Here is a 22,545-nt window from a genome sequence, read left to right on the forward strand (position 1 = left end):
CATGTTGCAAGCACTATTCCCAATTGCTTTTTGCTTGTTACACCCTCTCTGCTTTGTGCCATATATAGTAAAAAAAACACACAACACATTCCACATCATTTAACCCACTGGCATACAAATGGTAGAGACTGAAAAATCTGCCAATCTTCTCAATGATGAGTTCTTGCTTGTGTCTCTTATTTTTCTATAACTTATTCAGTATTCTCTATATGGTCATTTTTAAGCAGGGAATGTGTGAGCCCCGCTATTACACTGTTTGTTGGCAGTTTTAATTCCGATTAGTAAACAACATAAAACACCACAAATCAGCATTGCATTTATAAAATCGTGAATAGATTTTCCAAAACAGGCAGAAAAAAGATTGAAAACATCCTAAATAGCACTTTAAAACAACCCAAGAAAAAACAGCTTGATGAGATCAAAGTTTGCAATTTCTAATCTAAACTCTGTATTACACCCTTATCACAATAATACATTATTACAAATCACATCCAAAGGGAGAGAGAGAGAGAGAGAGAGAGAGAGAGAGAGAGAGAGGGTTGGCAACAACATGTTTTGGTTCATGCCAATAAAGCTCATTGAATTGAATTGAATTGAGAGAAAGAGAAAGAGAGGCTGACTGACTAAAGCACAAGAAAAAGTCTAGTCTAGAGCTGCAAGATAACAGTACATAAAAACCGTTGGTGTAGAAAGAAATAATAGCCCATGAAATCACTGGTGTAGGCTACCGTGATGCATCGGACCCTGTATTTCCTGCCTTGGTCGAGAGACACAGAGACAGAGAGAAGGTTGACTTCTTGAGTGCTGCAAGGTTTCTTTTTCCTTCTTCCTGCTCGTTTCCACTGTCACTGCTGTCAATCGCCGCTTTAGGTCACCGAGAGGTTACCGCTCCATCTACCTGTGTTTTAGCACATCACATGCCGCACTGCACTGCACCGTGCACAAACACACACACACACACACACACACACTGAAAGGGAGAGGCCACTAGTCGAGGCAGATCAAGGAGCTGCACAGGAAATAAGGATTTGTTTGTATGAATTAAGTGACCTGGCAAAGGATGACAATTAAAGGAAGGAAGACAGAGAGGGGGTATGAGGGGTATGTGTGTGCACAGTGGAGCCTTATAATAATAGGTAAATAATAGATCCTGGAGATGAATTATTGAAGGAGTACATTGATGCTTTCATGCTGGGGAGCTGAGCTTACATTCCTGGGTTCATTCATGAAAAAAGGTATATGAAGGAGAGATGAAAGGAGGATGAGAGAGCGAGGGAGCGAAAGGGTGTTGTTGCTCGGCCTTCCACCACCCCACACTCACTGACTCACTCAAAGACATCAGTGCTGTTTTTGTTTTTTAAGAATTTCTTGTGCATCTGTTTTCATTCATTGTATCATTTTCCTTCTGTTTGCATCTGTTTTCTTAATACTATTTTATATTCCTTATTATAAGTATATGTAATTCTGTAACTTCTGTGCTCCACATTATTTGGCTGCTGCAAACCAGGGCACTCCTATATAAGAGATTTTTAAATAGATAATTAAATAGAGTCACATGCATCTCACCTTGTTTCATCTTGTAAACTGTGCACTACAGGTGAGGTTACGTCCATTTGATTTTATGATATAGTTACAAAGTAAACATTCAATTCCTCATGTTTTCAAGTTTGATTGCATGTGCAAAAGTCAGTCAGTGAAACTGAAACACTGGCTTCCGGCTGCTCACATAGAAACTGGTTATGAGACCCCCCTATGCGCGCGCGCACACACACACACACACACACACACACACACACACACACACACACACACACACACACACACACACACACACACACACACACACACACACACACACACACACACACACACACACAATGCATAAGGCTATAAATGTAGGTTTTCATGGCTAAAATTGACTTGGGAGTCTTCATGGTGTCCAAGTAGTTACTGTGTGATCCACACCATATAACCGGTTATTGTAGCCATCCTTTCCCTCTTTGATTATACTATAGAATAAATGCATGTCAAACCTGTGCCAAAACTCATGCAAAGAGGACAAAAGGCTGGATGAGACTCCGCTTTACATACCATCAGTCTAACAGTCAGTAAGCTTGTGGATTCGGTGTTGGGGGGGGTACCAACATGTCACAGGACATGCCATCGAAGAACAAAGGAGACACGAGGAGGCAGCAGCCCACCCAGGACTGCTGGCACGGCAGCCAGGGGCGGGGCCAAGACAGCATGGCACACGTCGACCTCAGACCCCCCTCCTCCTCCTCCCCCTTTCCCCACAGGCTCTGACAGGCGGCACGGGAACCCCTCGGCCCAGTGAGGGGTGGACGGCCATCTGACAACTCCCCACCTGCGTGACCTTTACCATGCTTGACCCCCTGCAGGAGACAATCACCTCATAGCAAACAGCCCCACGGGAGATGTAGACACACAGCACAGTCAGGAAGACGCACATGGAGACAGACATGCATGATGTACAGATTGACAGGAAGTTAGATGGAGGGACAGTTAGTCAGACTGTGACATGCATACATTGCTTGTGATGAGTCATTAAAATCTGCCAGGCTGCTTTCGCACAACGAAGAAGCTCTAACTTAAAAAAGTCACAACTTTTCATCATAACAAGTTTGTTCATTCATTTAGCTGCCAGGCTAGTCTACGGACAAGCTCATCTTTGGAATCAACCATCTTAATTTGGACTAAACCATTCAAGTGTGTGGGCAGCTCCACTGCTAAACCTCATTAAACAGTTATGACAGATTTGGTCAGTCAGTTGGTCAACAGTTCGCACAGAGAAGACTTTCTGTGTATTGGTGAGTGAGCATTTAAACTGTTTCAGGTTTCTAAACAACTGAGTGGATGCAATAACAAGCAATGGCAGCAGACTTAGACCGGCTCTACATGGTCATGGTAAAAAATATAACAAATGTCCCAAGACCAATTAATCTACATCGCAAAGTAAAGAAAGCTACACACTTGTGTTACTGATTGGACTTTGGATTTGAAAGGTTGTGTTCTTTTCACCTGGATTTATTGTGTACATTGTGCATTTTTATGTGTATTTTTTTTTACTGCTTTTCCTTAAAATTTCCCTGTACCTATAAATGCTGCTGTAGCAAAAAAAAGTCCCCTTGCGGGATTAATAAAGTGTCTGTCTGTCTGTCTGTCTGTCTGTCTGTCTGTCTGTCTGTCTGTCTATCTATCTATCTATCTATCTATCTATCTATCTATCTATCTATCTATCTATCTGTCTGTCTGTCTGTCTGTCTGTCTATCTATCTATCTGTCTGTCTATCTATCTATCTATCCTCCTCGATGTGGTCTGTAGATTATTAGCCAAATGGTTATGTTCAACAGAAAATGAAATTTTGTAGAAAAAAAGATTGCTTCAAAATTAGGCAACATCATATCAGGATATCAGGAAATTATAGTTTGCTAAATTGTCTTTTCCAAATGTATTGGAAGCAAGACGTCAACTCTACTGATGAAGATCATGTAACATGACTGAAAGCTCCAGAACAGCTACTTAATGGAGCTTGTGCTATGTTTTATCACCAAATATGGTGTTTAAAAAAAAATTGTAATTGAATTTTTCTATACTTTTATTTACTTGTATTTCATCTCATCTTATTTTATTTCTAACGAATATATTTGCAAAACACATCGGACTCGCTGGACTATCTTTAGCTGTGAAGAAAACGAAAAAAAAGGGCTGTACACCAACACACGTCATCAATAGGCGACGTGGTAGTTGGATTTGGACGGCAAACGTGAAACGTTGGTGTTGCTGCAAATGCTGTGAAGTAAGTCGATTTCGTTCTTTAAGATAGTAACACTGATGGAAGCGTGTTTTATTGACACTACTCCTCGTCAGCAGAGCATTTTGGGCGACTTTTAAAGTGATTTTAAAGCGTTTTACAGATGCAACGCTACTTATAGCACACTGTGTTTGAAGCTAACGTTAGCACCTCACACTGTCAAATCAACTTTGGGACAGTTAACGTTACGTAACTACGTATTACATACATCACTACTTGCTAACTATGATACTTTTACTTTCTTCAATTCTTAGATTACCTCTTTTGGATTTGAGACCACACAGCCTCCAATGAATCCCTTAATTAGACGGAGACTTCCTCCGTCCGTGAGGAGCCTTCTGACCGACATCGGTCCAAAGGAGGAGTGGACCGACACCGAGCCCGACACAGTGACCAGAGATGGGCTTCTGCTCCCGTCCAGAGGAGCTGCTTCTGGACAAGAGGAGTTTCTCACGCCAGCCAAGACCCGAGAGGAGGCAGCAGTGGACGGCAGTGACGCCAGGAGCAGTGCAGTCTGCATGCTGTGTAAATGTAAGCCCTCTTGTTACACCTGTCCTCGGTGTAACCTGCAGTACTGCGGCTTGGCTTGCTACCAGAGCCCAGATCACTCCGTGTGCTCTGAGGAGTTTTACAAGGAGTCTGTCCTCCGGGAGCTGAAGGATATGGGGAAAACAGAAAGCGAAGGGAGGAATAAAATGCAGGAGATCCTTGTGGGACTCAGACAAAAGGCAGAAAATACAGATGGGGGGATGGAAAGTTTGTTAAGGGATGCTGGTATTGTGTCGGAATATGCAGATGAAGGGGAAGGCGAGGCAATGGAGAAAGTGCAGGTTGTGGAGCTCCTGTCCAGGTTAGCAGAGCTTCAACAGTCAGGGGAAGGGAGCGCAACAGAGATTGAGGCTATTTTGAGACAACTTGCAGAGTTTGGAGAAGGGGAGCAGCTGCACGGAGACCCGGATGAGGGCGCTGAAGGTGCAGAAGGGGACTTGGACTTGGCCGATCGGCTCACGGGGCTGGACATTGACACACTTTCCGAGGAGGAGCTGTGGGAAGTTCTTAATAGCAAAGAGAAGGAAACGTTCATGGGTCTGATGAAGGGTGGAGCCCTCGGGGGACTGATTCCCCTGTGGAAGCCGTGGTGGGAGGAGCATGAGGATGGAGGGAGAGCACTGGAGGAGGAAGTGAGCAAACTGGAGAGGGAAAATTCAGCAACTATGGCTGAACAGGAAGCTGATAATAAGGTCAAGAATCTGTGCAAATCAGCTCCAAAGCTGAAGAAGATTAAAGGAGGAAACATAAAGGAAACAAGCAAGGGAAAGGGAAGTTCAGCAGCTCCCAGTGTCCCTCAAATATCTGCAAAAATCCCCAAATTGACTTCCTTATGTGCTAATCCATCTCCGCTTGTATGCTATGGTTTGGTCAATGCACTTTTTGGCTACACCTTCACGCTGTGCCTGTTTAACAACGACACCGATTCACTGATGTTTGAGGTCTGTGACACGATCCTTGCTTTGTCTGAGGCACTGAACTCCAGCAGGACGTTCAACTCCGTCCAAGAGGCCTTAGACTGTGGAGAAGCTCTCATTTTGAGCGGAGGTTACCTGGACAAGGAGGATCCTCTTGCCCCGGCCAGGGCGGCGGAAGCCGTGGCTCACGTCACGACCGGCCAAGACAGAAAGGATGCTTCAGGATACTGCCTGGCAGCCCTGAGTCAGCTCCGCTCGGTGCTCTCCAAGGCCAGAACAGCTCTTTCTAAAAAGGGAGAAGAAGGAGCAAAGAGACAGAAGTACTTCCTGGCAAGCAAGAAGTGTGAGTTCTTTCAAGCCTGGGTGCTGGACAACGCGCACAGGATTCGTAGACTAGCTATCGAGTTGTGGAACGAACACGGTAAACGAGAGAGTGTGAGGAGCAGCATGGAGAGAGAAAAGACTGTTGTTGAGGAGAGCTTGAAGAAAGGGAAGAGCAGAGGGAAGGGGCGGTTGATCGAAGAAGTTAGCCAATGAAATCTTTGTTGAACATATTGATGTTTGTAAAAGCTCATGATGTAATAAAAAATATATGAATAACTTCATCTCACTGTGAAACTGGTCGGATCCTTATATACTGTTGTTTAGTAATGTAAATAAAGTTTAAAATGATGAATAGGTACAAAAACATTTGCTACAATAAAATATAAGAAGGCATCTTTTTGTATTTCATAATTTCATGCAAATAATTTTATTTAATTTCATAACGAAGCAAGAATTGTGAATAAATTCATGAATGGACAAAAAGCAGTGGAGTATTTGCATATGTAGGTATTAACATTTTGGGGTGGTCATAAGATTGAGATGTAAAAATATGTACATTTAATAAGCTGCCTTTTTTATTTGGTTGTTTGGGTTTCTGTGTAATTTACAGAAAATTAAATTATAAGAATGTATTTTGACAAACTTCCGGTCTTCTTACTTGTTTTTTTGGGCCTTTTTTGCAAGGTTAGCTATATTAAAATGACTATATGATATAATGTGCATAAGTACATTAGGTAAGTACAATTTTAATATATCCCGGATTATGCCACTTCTACTCCACTGTGTTAGTTTGACAGCTTTAGCTACTATAATGGCATTATTAAACGAAACTATTATAATGCATTATTAAGTCTGTAGAACCATCAGCTGCGATATTACAGTGACATCCGTGCTCTCGCGTGGCTTTCTTTTGACCGGTCACGTGGTGCGGATGCCCTTCCACACAGTGCGACAGGAGAAAACATGGCTGCGCTCTTGAGATCAGCACGGCTACTGAAGTTTTCGCCTTCGGGCTTGCTTCAGATCACAGGGACCAAGAGGAACGGGCCGCCGCTCGGTCGGCTGTACAGCGGAGCTCTCGGCGGCACAAGGCCCAGAGTTTGTGGCCGACAGATCGGCCCCGCGTCGGGACACGCGTCCAGGTATCACGCACACGTCTGTTAGCCCGGTGTCGTTAGCTGTAATCCACGCGTGAGATGTCATTGAGGCTCAATGACAATGACGTATCTACACTAGGCCTGCATGAGCTGCAGTATTAAATGTATACATAAATAAATAAGTTAGCTAATAGTTAGCTGCATGGCTAGCTGTTAGGTAAACATGGCTCCCGCATTACACAAGGTGATGATCAGACATTGTGTAACCAAGTCAAGCTCTGTCTCATAATTAAGCCAATGACAGTCACTTGCTTCTTAATCCTAATGTAACTGCTGGTAATACGTTAGCTTGTTGCTATAGTTTGTATTTGCTAAATTATAGCTTCTAAGAAAATACCCATCATTGGCACATTTGTCATGCTGCAGCTTATTATATGCAGATAATTGTCAAATTTGGCATTTTATCATGAATTCCTTGAGAAACTCAGCTGATGTAAAAGCTGAGAGATAACAGACACGGGTTACTCTGCAGGGGGCTTGTTTCTCTGTCAAGGTCAGAACCACAAGCAGTCTTTAAACAGGACGAGCATCCACAGATGTATTCATGTTACTGCTTATTTAACACGTGTATTGTTGTGCACCCAACACATCCTGACCCAACACACCCTGTGCTGATAAACGTTTTCACAATCTGGTCCTCCTCAGCCGCGTGTGGCCGTACGCCGCGGGCTGTGTGCGTAACTATGCCGTGGCCACAGAGCAGAAGGACGAGGCCAGCGTCGTGGTGCGCTCCAAGCAGGCGCAGCAGTTCGACTGGGCTCTGGCCAAGCTGGACAGCTCCGTGAGGAGAACCGGTCGCATCACCAAGACCCTGCTGCTCCGCATCTTCCACGACATCTGCAGGACAGGTATAGGCAGCTTCAACAGTGATGCAAGACGGAGGCAGTTCATGATTCCTCTTCTGAACATGAGCAACATGAAGCTATAATATAGCGCATAATGAACGGAGCGTGCTCTATGTTTCCTCTTGTTAGACCCTTTTTCTTTCTTTTTCTACGTCCATCCTCACCTGTTGGTTCTTTGGTGTCTGTCTGCAGGTTATCCCAGTGGGAACCAGGCCTTGTTACTGCTGCGGAGCTGCGGGTCGCTGCTGCCCGAGGTTCCCCTGGAGGAGCGCACTGAGCTGGCCCACCATGTGTGGGAGAAGCTGCAGGAGTTGGGTAAGAGGCCGCACCAAAGGCAACAACCCTACCGACTTATTAAGAGTACTACATTGCTGCTGAACTTAAAATATGTTAACCATGATTGCAGGTATTTAAACTGTTAGCTGAGTCTTTCACTCGTATTATTAGACTGGGATTGAATTGGGGAGAGTTACACTAAAGACAACTGTATTAGAGTGCATCCTCATCACGTATTTAAAGACCGTCTGAAAGATGAAAATCACAGAATAATGCCGTTTCTTTTACAGCTTCTTGCTATGATAAACGGTGTCGCTTTGTCGATTGTTTAAAGAAAACCAGCTTTTCGATCATGCTAGCGGGTGTTGGGGTTTTTTCTCACTGTATGTTGTAGATGTTACAGTTGTATATTTGTACATTGTCCTCCCCAGGTGCACAGTATGATGTTAGCCACGACAATGCCTTGCTGAAGGTTTACCTGCAGAATGAGTTCAAGTTCTCCCCCACCGACTTCCTGGCCAAGATGGAAGCGGCTAACGTGCAGCCCAACAGAGTAAGCGCTGCAGTGCAGAGTGCAACACTGAGAGAAAACACCCGATTTCTGCTTGCTTGAACCCCTCAACCACAACAATGCCAATGGAAGAGAAACAGACCTCCCTAGGAAGAGTTTTAGTTGCTTTGCAGTGTATTGTAGTTGATTATGCAGATGAATTATTTAAATCCCTTTTACCTGTTCCTATACAGCAGGTGATTATAATCTCTGTTTGATTCCCTTGTTATTGTTGTGCACAGGTTACCTACCAGAGACTCATAGCAGCATACTGCCAAAATGGAGATATTGAGGGAGCGAGGTGAGCAAACAACAGAGTTCATGCTCTGACATCTGCTACTAGGCAGAAGGTTGCAAAACAGCAGCTGACTTTCAGTCAAACATATTGCCACATTGCTTTTTTTTTTTTTCTTAGCACCATATTGGGTTTCATGAAAAGCAAAGATTTACCGATCACAGAGGCCGTTTTCAACTCCCTGGTGACCGGCCATGCTCGTGCAGGGTGAGTGTCGCTGCTTCTGCTTCCAGCACACTGTGTTTAATGGCCCACAATAAGTGTCGGTGTTGGAATAATTCGAGTCTAAACCAGCTGTCATTTGTCACTGTGCAGGGACATCGAGAGCGCTAACAACATCCTGTCTGTGATGCGGGGAGCAGGAATCGAACCGGGTCCCGACACTTATATATCGCTGCTTATCGCCTACGCTGAGAAGGGAGACCTGGACAGTTTGAAGAAGGTGTGTGTTTTTCCTTCTCTTCATCTCCTCCCCATCCTCCCATGCTTCCCAAACTCACACTTTCCTTGTTCTCTCCATCCTCTCTGTCTCTCTCTCTCTCTGTGTCAGACTATGGAGGCAGCAGAGAGTGCAGACTGCATTCTGATGGACAGGGACATCATGCAGGTCATCTTCACTCTGGCCAAAGCCGGACACCAGCAGCACATCCCAGACATGGTGGAGCGCTTGAGGCACGAGAGGGGCTACGTTCCAGGTACAAACACACACACCTCCACATCACTGTAGCAGCTAAACTTGACTAATCTGCTGTATTTGCAATCATCTCTGCAGTTTTATGAAGCTGAGCAGAATGAGCATTTGTTTTTCTTCCTGTAGATGCCATGAACTTGTGCCTGAGGCTCATCACCCAGAGCCAGGAGGACACGGCTTTTCACATCCTCAAGACTTTCCCCACACTGCAGTCGGAAAGCTTCAACTCAGACCCGGCTAACCTGGGCAACTTCTTCCTCAGACACTGTGTCAACATGGACACAGTAAGACATGTCTCCCATTGCTCCCCTAACCTATTACACTCTATTCATTTTGTTCTTTGAATTTCATTTCCGATGTCTTTGTGTGTGTGTGTGTGTGTGCACCACAGTCACTGGAGAAGATCGGCAGCTTTTGCAAAGAGCTGCAGGAGTCGGACATGCACACTGCGGCACTCAGCTTCGCTCTGTCCTGCGCTCTGGAGGCCAAGAAGACTGGTACAGCACACACCTCATGAACTTCCATTGAGATATTCCTCTGCAGCCACTATTTCTATACACACACTCATCTATGTGCATCTGGTGAATTGTGAATATCATATATTTGTATCATGGTAACGCAGTTTATTTTTAATTTTTTTGCAGGTATGTCTTTAGAGCTGATGAAGATGATGAAGGAGCAGGACTCACCCATAAGGCCACACTACTTTTGGCCCCTCCTCACGCAGCATGTGAAAGACAGCAACACAGCTGGTACACACGCACGCACGCACGCACGCACGCACGCACGCACGCACGCACGCACGCACGCACGCACGCACGCACGCACGCACGCACGCACACACACACACACATTATTTAAGTCATATCAAATGTGCTTATTCTATGCTGTGCTTAAGATCAATGCAAAGGCAGTAGCTTCAGAGAGACCAGTACATTTTGAAAGTGAATGAGCCCCAAGTAGGAAAAAAAAAAAGGTCCCACCAGCTGTTTGCGCATCCCATCTGAAATGGAGAGTTTTGTTTTTCGGTGCGCATGATATTCTTAGTTTATGAGCGCGCGTGTTATTTTTGTGGTGTACAGGGGATTATGACTTCCTCAGTCCTCTGTACCAGAAAGAGCTTTTAAAGAAGTGTTTCCCTCAAATATTAATGCCCTACAGAGTGGTCCAACTGGGACAGATTTCACTGTGCTGGGGCAGTCGAGGGCAAAGAGGTCTGATCCCTGCATGAGAGAGTTAGAGCAGGAAGAGATGAAACAACACACACACACACACACACACACACAGGTCTCTCCGGAGAGCTCTAGGAATAGATCACAAAGTTTAGAACTCCCCATGTCAGCCACTCTGAACAGCCCAAAAGACTCCCTGACTTTCAAAGAGTGCGCTCAGACATGAATGTCATCGTTTTTATTCTACTTCCTAATCTACAGATTCTGCCCTGTTGTAGCCTCCCGGGTGCACGGCCACAGGACATGTTTTCCTAGGAAATAGGAACTTTCTGACGGTAGTATTATGGCATTTCCTGCACAAACAGACTCTAGAGTACAATAGTAAGCTGCAAGCACAGTGCAACCAATCTCTGTTCATCCTGATCGAGGACGTTAGGAGAGGCATGTCTTAGTTAAAGTCGTAGCTGACTCTGAATCAACCGTGCAGAAGCTGCTGAAAGAAGAAAGTGGTGGATGATCTGTCGACCTTTGCCCCAAGCTGGGAGGCGCCTATGGTTCCTCGTTGGGGACACTGGGGGGCTGAGAAGCCCGAAGCACATGCAAACACACATACATGGATGCACATACAGGCCTGAGGCTGAGAGGTCAGAGGTCATTCTGCTCCGGAGGCTGTACTCAAATCCTTTATCAAACCAAACTTGTTTCTCGGCTCAATTCTTCACCCAAATCTTCCTCCGTCCCTCGTTTCCTTTGCCCATTTATTTTTCAACAAAAACAAGATTTTAAGACTGTATAAAGTCTGTTCTCGTTTTTTAAATTGGAAGATCGGTAGCATGAGTCATAAATCACTCAAGCTGAAGGGATATAACAAGATCATTTATTTAGTTTCTGTAAAAATAGCTCATATTACAAGAAGTAATAATGGGGAGCATGCATGTTTTTGGGCGCTTGTCCAAATCTTGGTGTAAAACTGGTATTGATGTCTTAAAGTTTTGTCCCGTCTATCTGCCAGCGTGTACAGTTTAGTGGAATATTTCTGTTTCCAATATCCGTCTCTGCTGAAGGAAATGGTGATTTTCTTTCCCTTGTTTTTTTTGTGCAGGAAATCGTCTCAGTGGCAGATAGCCGGCGTTAGAAGACTTGTCAGAATTCGCAGCTCCTTTATGAATGTACCCTGTCAAATGCGTTCAGCAGGGGCTTGGGTTTTAAGTGCTTTATTTATGCTGAGCTCCGGCTCTCTCTTTGGGTTTTTTTAAAACGATTAATAAATGATGTACTTTTCCCCCGTCAGCTAATTGACAGCATTTGAGCTGGCAGGGAGGAGGAACTGGTTAGACCAGTGTGGCCGTCGGTGCAGATTGACTTCTGTGTGTGCGGTCCAGACACATTCTCAGTTTGAAGATGCCTCAGCGCCTTGCTTGGCAGCATGAAGAAGAGGACTAGACATGAGTTTAAACATGCACAACCACACGTACACACTCTTACTTGAATCCCCCAACCGCACGTCTCAAAGCCTCTCAAACACATCGGGCTGCATCCATTTAGTTATCACAGACAGGAAAGAAGGACGGACGGAAGGGAAGTGGGAAAACTTCTCTTTTTCTAACTCAGTGGCTTGTTTCCAACGGTGTTAGCCTTAACCCTCATGAAAGATGCAGCCGCTTCCCCCCCCTCTCTTTCCTTCCTGCTCTCTTTCACACTCATTGGCTGCAGGAGGTGTGTGTGTGTGTGTGTGTGTGTGTGTGTGTGTGTGTGTGTGTGTGTCCACAGTTGTGAGGGAGGGGGGGGGGGCAGTGCAGGTGATGTGACTGATGAGGAGTGACTTGATTTCATGTAAATGCAAGCGCTCTGAGGGAATTCACTTTGGATTACGCGCCCCACTGTGCACGGCCCATGAAATATTAAGCGCCGTGTCACTTTTTGTCCACAGGTGTCACTAGCGGGCAGAGAGGCCAGATCCGTAGAATTGGTGGAGAGCAACGGGGGGAGAAACTGGGGAGGGAAAAAAATCCCTTGGCATTTTGATGAGGTGTGGATTTGGCGGGTTTAGCAGAAGCATATGCTGGGCCATACTTCCCACCTGCCGCCAGCTAGTCACCGCTTGTCAGTCCTAGCGACGCAGCGCTCTCTTATCACTTCTGACACGAGGAACATGGAAAGGGAGGGAGAGGAAGTTTGTGGTCTTGTGTGTTTTTGGGTGATGAGAGGCGTAAAGGCTCTCCTTCCTGGCCGCTCCCTCTCCACCCACACCTGACTCGACTTGTGTGACCTCATTTTCAACCCTTTCTTTCATGCAGCTCTGTCGAGTAGAGTGGCTGCATTGAAGAAGCACTGCCACAGCTATCTGTAATGCAGCCCTCCATGAACTGTATGTTAGCCTCGGCTGTGTTAATTGGTCGGATGAGAGCCAAACATTACCTTGATTAAAAGAAGAAAGAGAAAAGATGCTGCAGGGTTTTTTTGCCTCCAAAATGGAAATTGTCTTCGTATTCCGTTCTGTTTTTAAACAACAACCCGTCAGTGCCTCGCAGCAAACAAAGTCTACCTTTAGAGAGTCATGGACGCGGAGAGACGGCCAGACGGATGGTGTTGGAGGAGAGAGAAAAGGAGAAGTGACAGGTACTCATGTCCAAGGACGGGAGGAGATGACAGCGACCGGTTCGCTCCACTCCTCTGTTCCTCTCTTTCCTCCGTCCTCTCTTCTCGTCTGTGACAGTTAACCTGAAGACATGAATCTGATGATGATATCTTGTGACCACTGCCATGCTTAACTCACTACTTTGATGCTTCTTGCCCGGATGGTGTGTCAGGCTTCATGCTGACCACCCTGGACGGCCTCCACTCTGTGCCGAATCTTTATTTAAATTGTACAGACAGGGGAGAAGGGAAAAAGTGTTACACGCATATGAGGACTATGGAGTGAAAAGTAGAAGACCTAAAGGAAGAACAGTATAAATGACACTTCATTATTATATCATATTATTTTGTGTAGTTTCTTCACTGTTTTTCTTAAATCTTATTTTGGTGTAGTCCTCCACACATTGACAGGTTCAAGTCACTGCAGTACCTCCTCGTTCTTTCTTTGTCTTTCTAGACTTCTCTTGTCTTCACTGTGACTTTGTCAGGAATCCAGGATTTTCTGAGGCCAGGCTAGCTGCTTCTAGTCTTTGTGCTAAGCTAAGATAACCGGCTGCAAGCGGTGGCTTTATATTTACCACAGTCATCCAGTAGTTTTTCATAAAAGCTGTCCTAGAATGTGAACAGCACCACTCGCAGGCCAATCTGACGTCTCCTCTTACTAGCCTCACTTATTACTGCTTAGCTCCGACCCGCAGAGACTTTTCCATACGAATGTAAATAATGAAAGGGAAAACTGAGCCCGTGGTCTCAGAAGTAACTTGACAGAAAGAAAAAAAAAACGCACACAAACATGCTCGTTAGACAACAGAAAAGTTCTGATGTTCATGAAAGCTCAACGCAAGGAAGCCGGAAAAAGCGCGAGTGAGAAAAGGCCGGCGGATGCGTTTCTACCTCCAGTTCTCCATTCACTTGTTTTCTGTCTGTCTGGCTCGCCGTGAAGTTGATTATGGATTATTCAGGAGGAAAGCAGGAGTTCCCACTCTTCTTTCATAAAAAAACAAGCCCGGATGAAAGCGATTAGGGGGTAAGAATGGACGGCTGGAGAGCAAAACGGATGGATCCTCCATTGAGAAGAAAGAGGAATATCTCCTGTTGACTCTTTTTTTTCTTGAAAGCAGGATAGATGGATAGTGAGAGGGGAAGATGAATGAGTGATTCGGATGGATGGATGGAGTGGTTCAGGTTGCCCTGCCTGGGATAATGCAGCCAGGTTTTAATGGCATATAAAAGCCCGGGCCTCATCTTTTATTTAGCTAAAGAGAGCGACTGCCAGGTGAACACATACACACACACACCCTCTTGGGATGTGTGTGTGTGTGTGTGTGTGTGTGTGTGTTTTAGAACCTGAGTGAGAGTAAATACACACAGCATCCTGAGGTGTGCACTTTGAGGTAGTTTGCTGAAGTCCGCATGGGAACAAGGTAACAAGGTGTATTGGTACATTTATAGCATATAGATGCACCTCGAAGCGCATAGCAATGAACGCGCACACACACACGGGGGGGGGGGGGGGGGGGGACTGGCCTGGCCTGTGCCCTCATTTAGATGCATGTCCTTCACGGGCACGCTCCCAGACATATGCAAAGTGCTGCAGTGCCTCCTCCACATGTGCACACACTCGCGAACACGCAGACACCAGCGGGCATTTGGAGAGCGCATGTGTGGCTGTTCCATATGCATGTGGCTGTTTTGGCCTCCCTCCCTGGGGCAGGACCTCGGGGCTCCGCTGGAGAGCAGGGTGATGGTGCAAGAGTCCACTTCAGGCCGAGTGCGTGTTTATGTACACGTATCCGTCAGTCCAAGGTGGAGAGGGAAGCAGCCACTAGCATTTTGTTGATGGAGTGTGTGTGTGTGGGTGTGTGTTTGTGGGTTAATGCCTGCCGATTCAAGTGAAGGGTTGAGAGAAAGTATGTGCCAGCTCATTTCTTAGACCCACATTTAAAAAGTGCCGACACAACTCCAGGCCTGTGCGTGAGCGTGAGTGGAGGAAAGTGTTTGTGCATCTGTAAAAGTGCAGCGATTGAATTCAAATGGTCAAACAAAAAGGTTTGCTGCACATGCATGTTATGTTTTGACTATTGATCCAAATATTGTTTATTACATCACAAACTTATTCAACTTGCATTATCATGGACATAAAGATGAGATGGAATAAAGCTGAAACAATTAGTCTGATGAAGAAGTTTCAGTCTAAGTCTAAAAATGAAAGCACCAATTCAATTTATTATTGGAGTCATTTAGTACAAACACCAAACCACACGTTTGCTGCTTTCCTCTGTGTTACATCATATTAAATTGAGTATTCTTTGGTTTAGGACGACTAGTTTAAAGACACCAACTTGGATTCTGGGAACCTTTTCCTATTTTCTGGCATTTAATAAACAAGAAATGTAAAAATATGGATGGAATATGAATTGCGGTCCGATCTCATACTTTTAAAAAGTTGATATTAATTACTTTTTGCGTGTGTGTCGTAGGTGTAGTTGAGGTGTTGAAGGGCATGCAGGAGCTCGAGCTGTGTCCTGATGTGGAAACTTTATCCAACTACGTCCTCCCTGTCTTCCCCAGCATGGAAGCAGCTCGTCAGGCCCTCAAGGTAATCCATAAATATGTCTCCGTGTGTGTGTGTGTGTGTGTGTGTGTGTGTGTTCACATGTGGCCAATGTGCATTTAAGAAGTTTTTGCTGACTTAAAGGTGATTTTTATCTGTTCAGGATGCAGGCATCTCTTTGGATTCGGAGGGCTTCGTGTCTTCAGAGGTTCGCTCGTTGGCTGTTAGCAACCTGGCCGAACTCTACACCATACGTAAGCCTAAATACACACACACACACACACACACACTCTGACACATTCCAAAGAAGCTCTACTGCATCTTGAGCACCCATCATCATAAAAATCGCTACTTTGCCTGCGGGCTAATTGGACCCACACACACACACACTCTTGCTCCTTCGCTCTCACATTTGCCCACTTACTCCTCTGTGCTCATCAGGCCTTTTAAGAGATTAGTCTGTGTGAATATGTAAAGAGCGAGAGGCGCCTGGACTGGCAGAGGAGGGATGGGATAGAGAAGGCTGTTACATAATGGATGACTCTTGTTTTTTTTTTTTCTGTCTTTCATCTCGTTTTAGTCTCAAACATCCACATCGTTTTCACAGACAAACCCTCCGTGTCCCGAATGGATTCCCCCCCCGCCCCCCACATTAGGACAGTTTTCATATATTTCTCCCCGCTATGCAGTATTTACATTAACACAGCACACCCTCAAGAAATACGTTTATCAAGCTTCTTTTCTGGTTGATATCACAGTAAATTGAACAATTATTTGACTTTTTGTCCCATAAATCAAACCTTTTTAACCCTAACCCTAATAATCAGACTCCCACCACTGCCCCTTTTACCAAGTCCAAAAGTCAATTAGTAGAAAAATCAACAATGAAGAATAGCAGCCCTGATCAGTCCGTCTCCTCTCTGTTTCCAGTGTCTGATCCCTCCTGCCCCTCCATGGACCTCAGTGTTTTCCGCGGCAGCCTCATCCTGGGCTTCAGAAAGTGAGTCAATTAGCCCGTCGTCTATTTACATCTTAATGTGTTCTCCATCATTTGATATTCCATATTTCTCCATATTTTGCCTCATAACTCCTGACTGGCGTTTCAGGGAGGCCTGTAGCACTATGGAGGTCACCGCGGCATATGTTATGATGATGACATGTGCAGCCTATCACACCATCTACAGCGTCTGTCTGTCTGACTGTGTGTGTGTGTGTGTGTGTGTTGGCAGGCAGCTGCAGGGAAAAACACTCCATCTCTCTCTCACACACACACACACACACACATACACGGCTGCCTCATACATATGGAGGCAGTCATCGCTCAGCTCTCGCCCCAAAGCACCGTGGGAGATATGTAAATTAGCAGATGCCCACCACTGGCCCTGATGCCCGGACCCCGTACTGATCTCACTCTCACACACACACACACACACACACACACACACACACACACACACACACACACACACACACACACACACAGTTAGCCTTAGGACCAGGACCTGACCCGTGGGCTTTTGTTGACGGGGTGTTTATGAATATTTACAGTTTAGCACTACACGGAAACACTCCGGCCCCTGAGCGATGCTGGAGGTGAGTCAAAGAGAAAAACGCTGAGTTGTCTGCAGGGACCAAAGTTATTTCTTCCACTAAAAAGCCTAAATCCTCTCTTGAGTTTAACTTTGAAATTTCCATTCAGCCAATACATCGCTTGTTGTAACTGATGTTGATGATTTATCTAATATTAAGGATAAAGTAAATATATATTTTTTTTCAAGGAAAACATGGGTAGTAACAGGAAATGCAGGATTGCTGATTGAGTTTTAGCTTATTTCAAAACCTAAAATAAATGTATTTATTTAAAGTCAGTGTATTCACAAATAGTTTTTTCGTCTATTTCATTGCGTCTGAATCCGCTCCCTTTCCTCTATTTGCTTTGCTCTCATTGGATTAACACACACATACACACACCTACACACTCCTCTAACTGTTAGGTTGCCTGACAGGGTCATAATTGGGCTTGTCACTTGGGGGAAGGGGGGAGTGTGTGTGTGTGTGTGTGTGTGCGCGCCGTGTCATTGCAATGAGGGACCTGCCCCTGTCAAAGACAAGGTCAGGGGATAATTTAATCATTAAAGACCTCTTCTTCTCTCTCCTCTCCACCAACTAGCTGACAACGCCAAAAATGTAACACGTTGTCATCATTTAGCGCGCGTGTGTGCGTGTGTGTGTGTGTGTGTGTGTGAGAAAGAGAGTGTGTGTGTGTGTAAGCTTCCCAGGCTTTTGTACTGCCGTCTCTCCTCTCTTGTACGCTTGTCGCTTGAGAGTCAAACTGAAAAATCTGTCGGATAATTTAATTAACTAAACTCATTAATTTCAAATATTTATGAAGTGTGTTTGTATACAATAGATTTTTTTAAACTCCCGTTATATTCTCACTGTTTAGAATTAATATTCACATCCTATTGAAATAAGTGCAACTACATTATAGATTTAAATCCGTAGTTCACCAACTGTACACCGCTACAAGCAATCAATAGTAAAGAGAGCTCAGTCCAGAGACCTTTTGCTGTATTGTGATTTGAGAACTTTAGAGTGATGGTTTATCGGAGTTTGTTTGGCTTGAAAGAACGGTGGAGAAAGACATGGAAGAGGAGAATGTGGATGTACTTCCAGAAATGTAGATGTCCTTTTATGTTTTGTGACCTAAAAGCAAAACGTACCCTCACTTATAAGCAAATTGCACATTTACCCTGACACGTTGGAGTCTCGTTAGCCCGCTGAGGGCGCATGTCCACCGGCTGCTCATGTCTTGTCCTCTACTGCCCCCTGCAGGTCGTCTGATGTGGAGAGCATGGTGAAGGTAAGACGCGATTGTGCCCACATTGTTCGAGTGTCTGGAGAACCACATATTGAACCAGCAGGATTATAAGAATAGCAGTAGCTTAAAAATTGTCCAGAAAAAGAGCCTACATGTAAAAAAGTGAAAAATAAAACAAAAAGAGAACACTTAATGAAAACAGTCATTAAAGTTTAAGCAAAACTCTTAAGTGTTTAAGGCATTAGATGAATCTTGAGCGGTCTATACAGTATGATGGCTTATTCCTCACAACAGAACTGCTACACACAAGTTATATTTAGGAAGAATATACAATATGACAAATACCATCTGCTGCATTTTATCCAAAACTCCATGTGGCCCACTGAGCGTATGACTATAGAAGTGTTTGGGATGGTTATTCAGTTGATTTAAAGATGCTTTATTCACCTTCACGGTTCAGTTTTAGGCAACATGGTTTGCAGACATAAAAACACAATTAGTTCATACACATCCTATGAATTTAACTTACTACAAAATGTTGTGGTTTAAGACTTAATATAAAAAAAGATAAATTAAAAAAAGAAATGTTTAGCATTAGATTTTCTATCGCACAATTTAACCCCCAACCCTTTCTGTGGTGGCGGTGTTCTTACTCATGCTCCACTACTCGTTTTTTTCTCGTGTGTGTGTTTATTTACCTTATTTTTTATTTTCCCAGATTACTGAGCTCTTGTACAAAGATGAGCGTTTCTCCAAAGGAAACTCCAAGGCTTCAGGTAAGCAAACATTTCTACCACCAGAAGGTCAGGACATTCATATCTGACGGTGTCCTTCTATGCAAGATGCGTGTTTGTGTAAGTGAGAAAGCGAGAGAAGGTAGGGGGTGTGTGTGTGTGTCATCTATCACGTATCAGAATTCAAACTTGCAGTCTCTGTCTCAGTCAGCTTCCAACTATAATTCAGATGACAGAAAGATGCCCAGTGTGTGTATCTGTGTGTGTTTATGTTCAGTCTCGGTCGCAACATACTGCTGACCGGCCCACTTCTCGTCATGAAGCCTGCGTGTGTGTGTGTGTGCGCGTGCGTGTGCGTGCGTGTGCGTGCGTGTGCGTGCGTGTGCTAATGTCGCTCCGTGTCAATGTGAGTCCCCAGCGCTGGTGGGAGCGATGGAGACTGTTATCCATGTCGCATCCCATTAGACTGCGTGTGTGTGGAGAGTTGAAGTAGGGGGAAGCTGTCAGTGCCAGCCATCGCACATTCACTCACACTCCGGCCCAAAAGCAGCCTCTGTCAGCAGAAAAGAAACACAAACACACACTCTGCAGAGGTTACAGAAAAATAGTATAAATGGATGCAATGACTGACACGGTGGCAAATTTAATTTATTCCCAAGACAACTGCTCACTGTGTGTGTTTCCGTCCCCTCCAGAAGCGGCAGCTTTCTTCATGTACAATTTGATCGACAGCATGCCGGAGGGGGAGGTGCAAACACAGGAAGACAAACTGCGAAAATACTTCAATCAACTAAAGGCTCAGGTACACACACACGCGCACACACACACTACGAGACACATGACCTACCCCCCGCGCTCTATTTCTGTTTGGGACAACCAGACCTGTTGTGGCAGATGACATCATGTTTTACACTTTTGGCTAAAGGTCACGTCTTAACTGGCTGCTTGGAGTTTCCTGGTCCAATGTGGATTTGCTGAAAGGTCAAGTTGTAAAAAATAAAAAAAACAATCCAGTGAACATTTCGGATTCATAAAATAAATGATATCTTTCATCATCTCACTCAGGACCATGTGGAGTTTACAGACAGTAAAGTATGGTGTGTATTTACCAGAAAGCAGAACGACACCATGATCCTTTACATGCTGGAAACCAGGAGTCACAACTGAGCAAAATAAACTTCATCATTAGTCTGTCTGACTAAAAATTCGCTGATCTGTTTTTATTTTTTCAAAAGCATTAATGTTGGGTTAAATTGTATACAAGCACAACAAATGTAACAGCTTCAGCTCCTATTGAATCTTTTTGTGAGCTGATGGATGGTTTGATGATGTTGCATTTTCTCCCTCGTGTTCCTCTTCAGAACGTAACCATTTCAGGAAACATCTACAGAGGCATCAGGAACCGTCTGCAGTCCTACAACCTCCCAGAGCTCATCAAGGTACAGACGGATCTCGGATGTAGATCACAACGTCTGAATGCAGTACAACTTACTGTCATCATAGAACTTTGAGAGTATTGAGTCACTTGAGAAAAGCTTCAGTAGAGTAGACCGACTCAACAGCCAAAGGCACAATATGATGATGTATTTTTAATACTTATTCTGTGTTAACATGTATTTTTGTACAGCTGCCCTAATGTAGAAGTCAAATATTAACTGTGTGTGCGTGTGTTTCAGGATGTGGTTGCTTTGGTGGACCCCAAAGACCGAGCGTCCAGTAGCTCTGTGTCGGCTTTTACCCGTGTCACTGTAAGTAGGACAGTTTTAATTTGAATGTGTATGTTTATCTTTTGGGAAATTTGTATTGCTTGAACTTTGCGTCACATTTGAATTTGCAAAAGAAAAGAGGAATAAAACACACAGTTTGCCTCGTTGTTTCCTGTTAATGTGTGTAATCTTGTGATAGAACCCTGTTGTGTCTATTCGTACAAACCCATGTACACATGTTGGTCATGTACATGTGTTTAACACCGCTCTGTCTCCATCAGGGAATTGAGGGGAAGGTGTTGGCACTTGAGAAGAAACTGTCCGAACTGAAAGCGGAGAGCAAACCTTTGGACGTTGTTCTCAAACAAGCCATCCAGGCGCTCTGTGCTGAAGAGGTAGGATTTGTTTGGTCGTCACAAAACCTCTTCTTTTTCTTGAAACGAGTTGCTCCGTCTGTGAGTTCCGTCCGTGTTTCGTTTCTGAGAGTGTTGTTGTCCCATCAGAACCTGCAGCGCGCCCTTGAGCTGAAGCAGGAGCACGAGGAGGAGATGACAGCCGGCGGCTACGCCATCCTCATCAACATGTGCTGCCGCCACGACAATATGGAGGAGGCGCTCAACCTGAAGAGGGAAATGTGAGTGAAGCAGGACACACACACGCACACACACACAGTACCGCTGCGACCAGTGGTGGCCATTAAAGTTTAACTTGAGTGGTATTAGGGGAGACATTAATGCGGAGTCCAGCCGCTCTGTTGACTTGTTAAAACAGAGGAAACTCTTCCCTTCCTCCCTTGTTTCACTCCCCACTTCATCAGACTGAAGTCTTAACAGGAGAGTGTACAACAGATGAGTTGCATTACTTCAAGTGGAATACATTAATCTCGTCTCTCCTCCTCTTTGTCTCTGTCTTTAGGAGCCGCAAGGACTCGTCAGTCGTGCTGGATCCCAGCAAATACATCACACTGGTCAAGACCCTCTCGAAGAACGGCAAAGTGGAGGGTAAGTTCCCCAAGGGCTGCAACTACCTTTTGTTATTGATCAGTCTGTCTTTTTTATTTTTATTCATTTAGTCATAAAGCCTCAAACCAAACCAAAAGTTCTCAGAGCCAAGGGAACTTCTTCAAAAGCATTTTTTCTTGAAGGATTGAAAACAATTGATCGATTACCAAGAAAGCTCTTAACTTCGTGTTGATTGAATTATTGGTTAATCGGCGATTCCCACCAGCACTTCCTCACGTTTTCTCTGACAGTAAGCTGGATCAAAGGAGATCATGCCTGAACCCCAAAAGGCCCACAGATGTGTGTGTGTGTGTGTGTGTGTGTGTGTGTGTGTGTCACCAACTCTGTCACAATCCGTCTTTCTCCCTCCCTCAAACCACATTAGCCGGCCATTTTCAGAATGCTACGGTGGGTGTCCTTCAGCCCATCGAAGACCCAATTACCATCAGTTTTGCCGCTCTGCTTTTTGCACACAATGACAGG

General features: G+C 44.7%; 2 protein-coding genes across 2 annotated transcripts in view; both read left to right on the forward strand.

Annotated features, from left to right (window-relative positions):
- Positions 1-3,764: 3,764 nt before the first annotated feature.
- Positions 3,765-5,836, forward strand: znhit2 (zinc finger, HIT-type containing 2; the record flags this gene model as incomplete). The annotated part of the gene is made up of 2 exons (XM_079280120.1): positions 3,765-3,818; positions 4,088-5,836. Exon 2 carries the CDS (start codon positions 4,124-4,126, stop codon positions 5,834-5,836), a length of 1,713 nt encoding a protein of 570 aa, XP_079136246.1. The 5' UTR covers positions 3,765-3,818; positions 4,088-4,123.
- A 742-nt stretch (positions 5,837-6,578) lies between these two features.
- Positions 6,579-22,545, forward strand: part of lrpprc (leucine-rich pentatricopeptide repeat containing) — a 44,733-nt gene continuing 28,766 nt past the window's right edge. Inside the window, exons 1-22 of the mRNA XM_079280804.1 lie at positions 6,579-6,765; positions 7,426-7,628; positions 7,818-7,940; positions 8,333-8,454; positions 8,694-8,752; positions 8,867-8,953; positions 9,062-9,188; positions 9,297-9,441; positions 9,564-9,721; positions 9,829-9,934; positions 10,082-10,189; positions 15,727-15,845; positions 15,964-16,054; positions 16,731-16,800; positions 18,636-18,663; positions 19,340-19,397; positions 20,051-20,157; positions 20,717-20,794; positions 21,032-21,103; positions 21,343-21,456; positions 21,565-21,695; positions 21,977-22,062. Of these exons, the coding sequence (XP_079136930.1) occupies positions 6,587-6,765; positions 7,426-7,628; positions 7,818-7,940; positions 8,333-8,454; positions 8,694-8,752; positions 8,867-8,953; positions 9,062-9,188; positions 9,297-9,441; positions 9,564-9,721; positions 9,829-9,934; positions 10,082-10,189; positions 15,727-15,845; positions 15,964-16,054; positions 16,731-16,800; positions 18,636-18,663; positions 19,340-19,397; positions 20,051-20,157; positions 20,717-20,794; positions 21,032-21,103; positions 21,343-21,456; positions 21,565-21,695; positions 21,977-22,062 (2,371 nt within the window). The 5' untranslated portion in view covers positions 6,579-6,586. The remainder of the gene's footprint in view (positions 6,766-7,425; positions 7,629-7,817; positions 7,941-8,332; positions 8,455-8,693; positions 8,753-8,866; positions 8,954-9,061; positions 9,189-9,296; positions 9,442-9,563; positions 9,722-9,828; positions 9,935-10,081; positions 10,190-15,726; positions 15,846-15,963; positions 16,055-16,730; positions 16,801-18,635; positions 18,664-19,339; positions 19,398-20,050; positions 20,158-20,716; positions 20,795-21,031; positions 21,104-21,342; positions 21,457-21,564; positions 21,696-21,976; positions 22,063-22,545) is intronic.

The sequence above is a fragment of the Melanostigma gelatinosum genome (assembly GCF_949748355.1).
Source record: "Melanostigma gelatinosum genome assembly, chromosome: 12".
In the NCBI taxonomy this organism is placed as follows: domain Eukaryota; kingdom Metazoa; phylum Chordata; class Actinopteri; order Perciformes; family Zoarcidae; genus Melanostigma; species Melanostigma gelatinosum.